This window comes from Salmo salar, chromosome ssa02 (genome assembly GCF_905237065.1).
Source record: "Salmo salar chromosome ssa02, Ssal_v3.1, whole genome shotgun sequence".
Taxonomy (NCBI): Eukaryota; Metazoa; Chordata; class Actinopteri; order Salmoniformes; family Salmonidae; genus Salmo; species Salmo salar.
In genome coordinates, this window is record NC_059443.1 from 78,994,548 (window position 1) to 79,001,096 (window position 6,549).

The 6,549-nt window shown below is 44.5% G+C and overlaps 1 protein-coding gene across 1 annotated transcript; it reads right to left on the minus strand.

Moving 5' to 3' along the window:
• Positions 1 to 341: 341 nt before the first annotated feature.
• LOC106593170 (homeobox protein unc-4 homolog) lies at positions 342 to 6,076 on the minus strand. The gene is made up of 3 exons (XM_014184503.2): positions 5,627 to 6,076; positions 4,660 to 4,835; positions 342 to 1,901 (listed from the first exon to the last, which is right to left on the minus strand). Exons 1-3 carry the CDS (start codon positions 5,886 to 5,888, stop codon positions 714 to 716), a joined length of 1,626 nt encoding a protein of 541 aa, XP_014039978.1. The 5' UTR covers positions 5,889 to 6,076; the 3' UTR covers positions 342 to 713.
• Positions 6,077 to 6,549: the final 473 nt, after the last annotated feature.

Below are 6,549 nucleotides of genomic sequence, written 5' to 3' on the forward strand. Positions count from 1 at the left end.
GGTAGCCGGTGGGAAAATAATTACTTTCATATCAAAACTCAGCAGGAGGCGCGAGGAGGCGCGGGGGCGCGCACGGTCCTATAGCCCCCAGCCCATAACCTCATTTCAACGGGGGCCTTTCAAATGAATAAATTTGTTAAAGCAATAAACACAAACAGCCAGTCGGACTTTACTAGAGAGAGAAGGGAGATGTATCCGCTATAAAACCCACAACAACAATAACCCAGCGCTAGCCTACCACCAACGGTCAGGCCAACACCAGTCTGATATATCGCCAAAATAATAAAGGCTAAAACACCGTTCTCCTGTCCCTGGTTCAATGGTCCTCCAAATAACAGGGATTTCATTTAAACAAGAACTTTATTTATCAAAATGTTTACATATATAAATATTTTTTTTGTTATACTTTCTCAAAAGAAATGTACAATGTTTGAGGATTTTTGTTGCTTTTCTGTGTTGAGATGTTTTGTCTTTTTCTCCTTTTGAAATAAACATTCATGTAAGTTCAGTTTGGAAAGTAGTAGGGAATACAGCGCCGTCTGAATCTATCAGAGAATCTGTTCCAAAAAATAGAACAATAGAGTAGGTCTGTCTGATATGTTTTAAACGGTGTCTTGTAGCTTTGGGAATGTTTAGATCTAGTCTGTGGCCGAGCAGGGTTGGTTGGCCTATTTTTAGTCTGTCTCTGTTTATATAATGCTTCAGCACCAGCGTTAGTCCATATCCACGTCTTCTCCATCTGTCCCGGGCTCCTCGTGCTCCGCCTGACTCTCTGGCTTGGCGCCAGAACACCGCAAGGGCTCCTCTCCAGTGGGCTCCCTCTGGCTGTCGTGAAGGTCCGTAACTCGTGACGAACCGGGTTGGTCATCACCCTCACGGCTAGCGTCACTACCCGTGCTGGACTGAGTTGAACTGGTTCTCGTTAAAGTCGTTTGAACTGAAACAGAGCTCTGGGGTGGGGGGGAAACGGAATCTGGACCGTTATTGTTGTAGCTTCCCTGCGGTGCTTCACTCCTGCTCCTGTCCACACAGTTACTAACATGATTGTGGTGTAGGGGTTTGTTTAGGCCCAAATGAGCCAGATGAGGACAGTTGATATAACCTGTAGACTCACTAGTCACACATCTCTGTCCCGGGTTAGGCCCACTGCTGTTGTTGTTGTTGTCCTGGCACAGCCCGGTTTTCAGGGCCGTCTGTGGGACAATGAAGCCCAGTGGCTGATGGGTAATGGGGTACAACAGGAAGTGACCCTTCCCTATCAGCGGCCTCTGATTGGACAGCGAGCTGAAGTCCAGCTGTGGTTTGCGGCGAGGTGTGGCGTCAGAGAGAAGGCTCTCCACGCTGAACGGGTTTAGTTTCTGGAGGCCTGAGGACCTGGAGCCGCCAAGTCCAGGACCATGCGTACTGCCTGGGGACACCTGCTCCTGGACCCCAGGTCCCGGTCCTATCTCCCCTGCGGTTCTTTGGTTGTTGTGGTGGTGGTCGTGGTGCTGGTTCTGGAGGAGACCAAATCGGGGGCGTGTTTGGGTTTGTTCACAGCTGGCTAGTTCCGTTTGGTGGTGGTGGTGTCGTCCTCCCGGTCCAGAAGGAAGGCTCCCGTTACAGTTGGATGAAGGCTGCTGCTCATTGTCGGTGATCTGTGACACACCGCTGTCGCTGTCTGACCCGCCGGGTGTGTGGAAGAGGTCACCGGAGAGTAACTTGTTTTGAGACTTCAGCAGTTTACGCTCCTGTTTCCGTTTCTTTTTCTCTGCGCGCTCCAGCTCCCGACGTGCGATCTCCTCCGCGTCCATGGGTTCTCCGCTGCACGTGGTCGGGTGGGAGTTGTGGGCTGGCCGCCCCGGGCCTTTTTTAGTGTTCTCTTTCTTCCTCCATTTAGCGCGCCGGTTTTGGAACCAAACCTACACACACACACGCACACACACACACACACAGACACACACACACACACACACACACACACACACACACACACACACACACACACACACACACACACACACACACACACACACACACACACACACACACACACACACACACACACACACACACACACACACACACACACACACAGGGAGCCAAGAATGGGGAAATTGGTTTTGTTAATTTTATATGCATCTTGTTAGGGTGAATCTCTCTCTCTCTCCTTTTCTCTCCAAAGTCATGTAAAACAAGACCACAGATTGAGTAGTGAAATGAATTATGGCGCAACTTGTTCCACCTACTAGCTAGAATAAAATATTTGTTGTAATAAAATGTATTAATTGTATTGTATTGATAAAATGATGAATAAACTGATATAAAATGTATATCAACCAATAATATTATGTAGATATCCGTGGCAAAAATAACAGCTTTAAATCAAAATATACCAAAACCACATCATTCTGAAATATTGATTGTTATTATTATTGTTATTATTATTGTTATTATTGTTGTTATTATTATTGTTAGCTAAATGACAGACCAGAGGTGCAGTTTGTAGTATTTATAAATCCAACCGGATCAGAACTCACTAACAGACGAGTCCATGTTGAGAAACACTGAGACCCCAAAGAAAACAAATATAAGTTAAGGGCCCCCCCCCTCTCTCTCCTTCTCTCTCGCTCGTCTTCTCTCCCACCATCTCTCACCTAATTACGATTAAAAACGCAGCTGAAGCCCGTAACACAAACATACAATGCGGCCAAGATATCCAATAACAGACGCCAGTCAGCAAATAGGCCTAGTCTATATTACACACCGACACACACATCACAACTTCTCCTCCGATCCACAGATGCGCCTTTCTAATTGTCAACCGAGAGTCAGTGTGATAGCTAATTCTCCCAATTACGTTTAATTCTACCGTAGATAATTCGGCCTATCCCTCTCAGTTCATCCTGCCTCCGTCTCCCTCTCCCCCTCCCTCTACCACCGCTCGGAGACCAGCTTTCCACCGCAGTGTGCCAGGGGGACTCGCCGCCTGTGAGCCCACACCGTCCGGCCTCACAGCACACACAGCCCGCATGTTCGGCGCTGATAACGCAGGGAGTTAGCGTTGAGATTGAGAAGTGGGCTGCGTGTTTGTCACATAATGTGGTGCGTCGACGGCAACAACATGACAATAGCCGTGTTTCTTATGAATTTGTAATGTTGGGGTATATCTCCGCGTGCAAGAACCTGCTGCCGATAAAGAAGCAGTAAGCAGCTTGGAGGAATAATAATCTGTGGTTTAAAGGAGGCGAAATCCCCAAACAAGATACACACACACACACACACACACACACACACATACACCAGAGAGCCATGCTCGTTTAGTTTTACAAGGAAATACAACAACTAAACCAAATCCCCCCAAAAACACCAAGCCAACAGCATTCCTGCCTGTCTACATTTCCACCAAGTTATACCTCAATTAGTAAACACATCAAATAGCCACACCACCATTAAACACACAAACAAATCTGAGCCTGGTGGGGAAATGAAAACGATGTCGTTGAAAATAGGCTTTTTTACTTTTGCATTGATATTGTGGAGGACGTGTCGTTTATAAATCGGCCTAAAAAGTGTTGTTAAATAGAGAGTGCGTTTTGTGCAGCCTATAGATTTATCCTACAGGAATGAAGTAGTAGCCTATGTTATCGCTGGTCTACAGCTTTATTCGGTCCCGGACAGCCATGTCAATAAAGCCTGCTCATTATGGTATTAAAGGGATCGGCTTCTCCTTATATCTGACGAGCAAAAAATTGGACTAAAAGTCCACACAGTGGTGTTTTTACAGCACTTCCGTAAACAGAGTCCTCTTGGTTATCCAGTAATGAAACAGCGTGCTGGACAAATTACGGGTTACTATTTTGTTGTCGGGAATATTTGTACTTGGTTCAGACTGTTTTATAGATGATTTATTCATGAACATTTAGTTTTAAAAATTTTATTATTGGAATACTATATTAGGTTTAATAACAATAAGACAAAACTATACTAATATTAATAATAATGCTTTTCATATTTATAATAATGTAGGGCTATTTAATCTTCTAGTTATCTTTAACAGCATAACAGAAAATACAAATTGTCTTGATTTCAATATCAAAATAGAAATGGACATGAATTCATAGCCCACAAACTAAGCCTCTACAAATTCAAATAAACGAAGGAATAATATTTTTTTTTTACCAATTCACAATTTATCTTAACAATTAATAATTTTAAAATGCAAAAACAACCGTGATATAAGAGATGTTATTATTATTATTATTATATATATATATATATATAGTGTTCTGGTTCATTCAGTAAACAGAACTGTGTTTTTATGACCTCATAAATCAATACTGTATGTTAATGCATAATTCAATAGGTATTTTATTGATGGGCCTATAATTGACAAATAGCTGCCTCACTAATACCTCACTATGAGGATTATTGATTAAACCGAACACACAGCTATAGAGGCCTGGTTATTACAAACTTTAAACCAAACTGAGATAATGCTCCAATTAGCCAATGAATATTTTTGTTCTCGCGCATAAAATACACATTCGAAGAATATTCCTCAATAACGTAGTATTACATTTCAACAACAAAACATGGCACTGATAATAAAGTGAAATTAGAAATGTATTTTAATTAAATGTGTTTATATTTTTTTTGGGGGGGGGGGGGTTTGTTTACCTGGACCCGGGACTCTACTAGGTCCAGCCGCAGCGCGAGCGCCTCCCGCATGAAGATATCCGGGTAGTGGCTCTCGTTAAAAGCTTTCTCCAGCTCCTCCAACTGCCAACCGGTGAAATTGGTCCGCGTGCGTCTCCGTTTGCAACCGGGGCTATCCTTATCTGGGTCCCCCGAATCTACACAGCAACGGTCAGAGAGAGAGAGAGAGAGAGAGAGAGAGAGAGGTGGTAGTGTCAACTGTCGACATGTGGGCTCGGTAAACAAGTCAACGACAACAACAACAACCATCTCTCAGCTACATCAGGTCATCGTGAACTAAACGGTTCAGTAAATTGCTTGTTACACAAAGCATCGATGAGAGTTCAGAGAAATGCTGAACGTGTGGTTTGTTGTTTTCTCCTGCTTGGGTTGCTGAAATACTACAGGACACTACAGTGAGTTGGGATATAGACGCTTCCATTTCCATTTCAGGGAGTCTAGTTGGAGTGGTGAGTTATTTGGCTGTGCCGAAAATAAGAAATGCATATTTTTTTTAATATAACTTCATTATTTCTGGAAAACACTAGCCATTTTAAAAATGATAATTCATCAATTTAAACAGCAGAATGGACTGTGTTTTGTTAGGAAATTAGCACTTGCTTCGCGTTGTTTTTTTCTTCTCATTCAATACTTGGTTGTAATTATGACATAATGAATCAAAAATCGATAATAACATTTGAGTTGAACATTACATTTCAGAGTTTATAAAATAGCCCTGCTATTTTGAAAATCGAAATAAAACAAGAGTTTATTTTAAAAGCCCAACTAAAGAACGGTCCTACGCAAAGCTTCACCATTAACAAGATGCCATATTTCCATGGAAACTAATATCACTCTACGGCCAATAATATCAAACCAATATTTCCAGACGTGTATCACTCCTTTCTCTCTCTTTCCATCCCTTCCTCCGCCCATCCCTCCAACCTACCTGAGAGTTTGTACTGATTATCCCCGTTAATCCCGCAGCCAGAGGAGAGTAGAGGACCGGAGCCGTGTACCACCGAGGCCGAGCACGACCCGTTCAGTAATCCGTCTATGGAGAAGGGTACGGCGGCCGCGGACTGTAGCTGGTGACCGGCGAGCTCGTAGACGTGGTGGTGTCCCAGGTGGTAGGGGAAGCCAACACCGACCATTCCGCCCAGAGAGCCTCCGAACTGGGCGTGGGGGTGCTCGAGTATCCGGCTGTCCATGCTACTGGCCCGGACGGTGGAGGGGCCGAAGTGAGGCGTCTGACCGAGGGAGTGTGGGTGAACATGCAGAGCGAGGGAAAGGAGAGGGGGATGAAGCGAGAGAGAGAGGAGGGAGGACAGAGAGAGACAGACAGACACCGACGGAACGCAGCTGTACTATAAAACAGGAACAGACATAGACAGTGAGTTTTTACTCCTTTACTACCAGACATCCCCCCCCCCCCCCCCCTTCCTGTCATCTTCCCTCTCCTGCCCCCCTAATTAGGCCTTCCGCGGCTCGGGGAGTTTTGGACCAATAAGAAACGCTAATGGGTCGGGAACGTCACGGGCGTGGTTATGGCTCGTGTGTGAGAGGGAGAGATGGAGAAAAAAAAACGTTTTTCCATATCGATTACTAATTACACCTGACTTGGGCCTCCACAAACAATATAAACCCTGTCACAACATGGACATGGGGAGGCTGGGGGAGGGGGGGGGAGTATAGCCAACTGATTGAAAGGCTATCCATTATAAAACAGACGGAAAATTATGTTTTTCTTTTTCTACCTCCCACACATCTCTCATGTGTTCTTCAACAAACACATCTAAAACAGGAATGGTCGCCAGCATCGTGGTGGTGGTGTGATTCTGTGAAAGCGAATTTAAGGAAACGCGTTTAGTC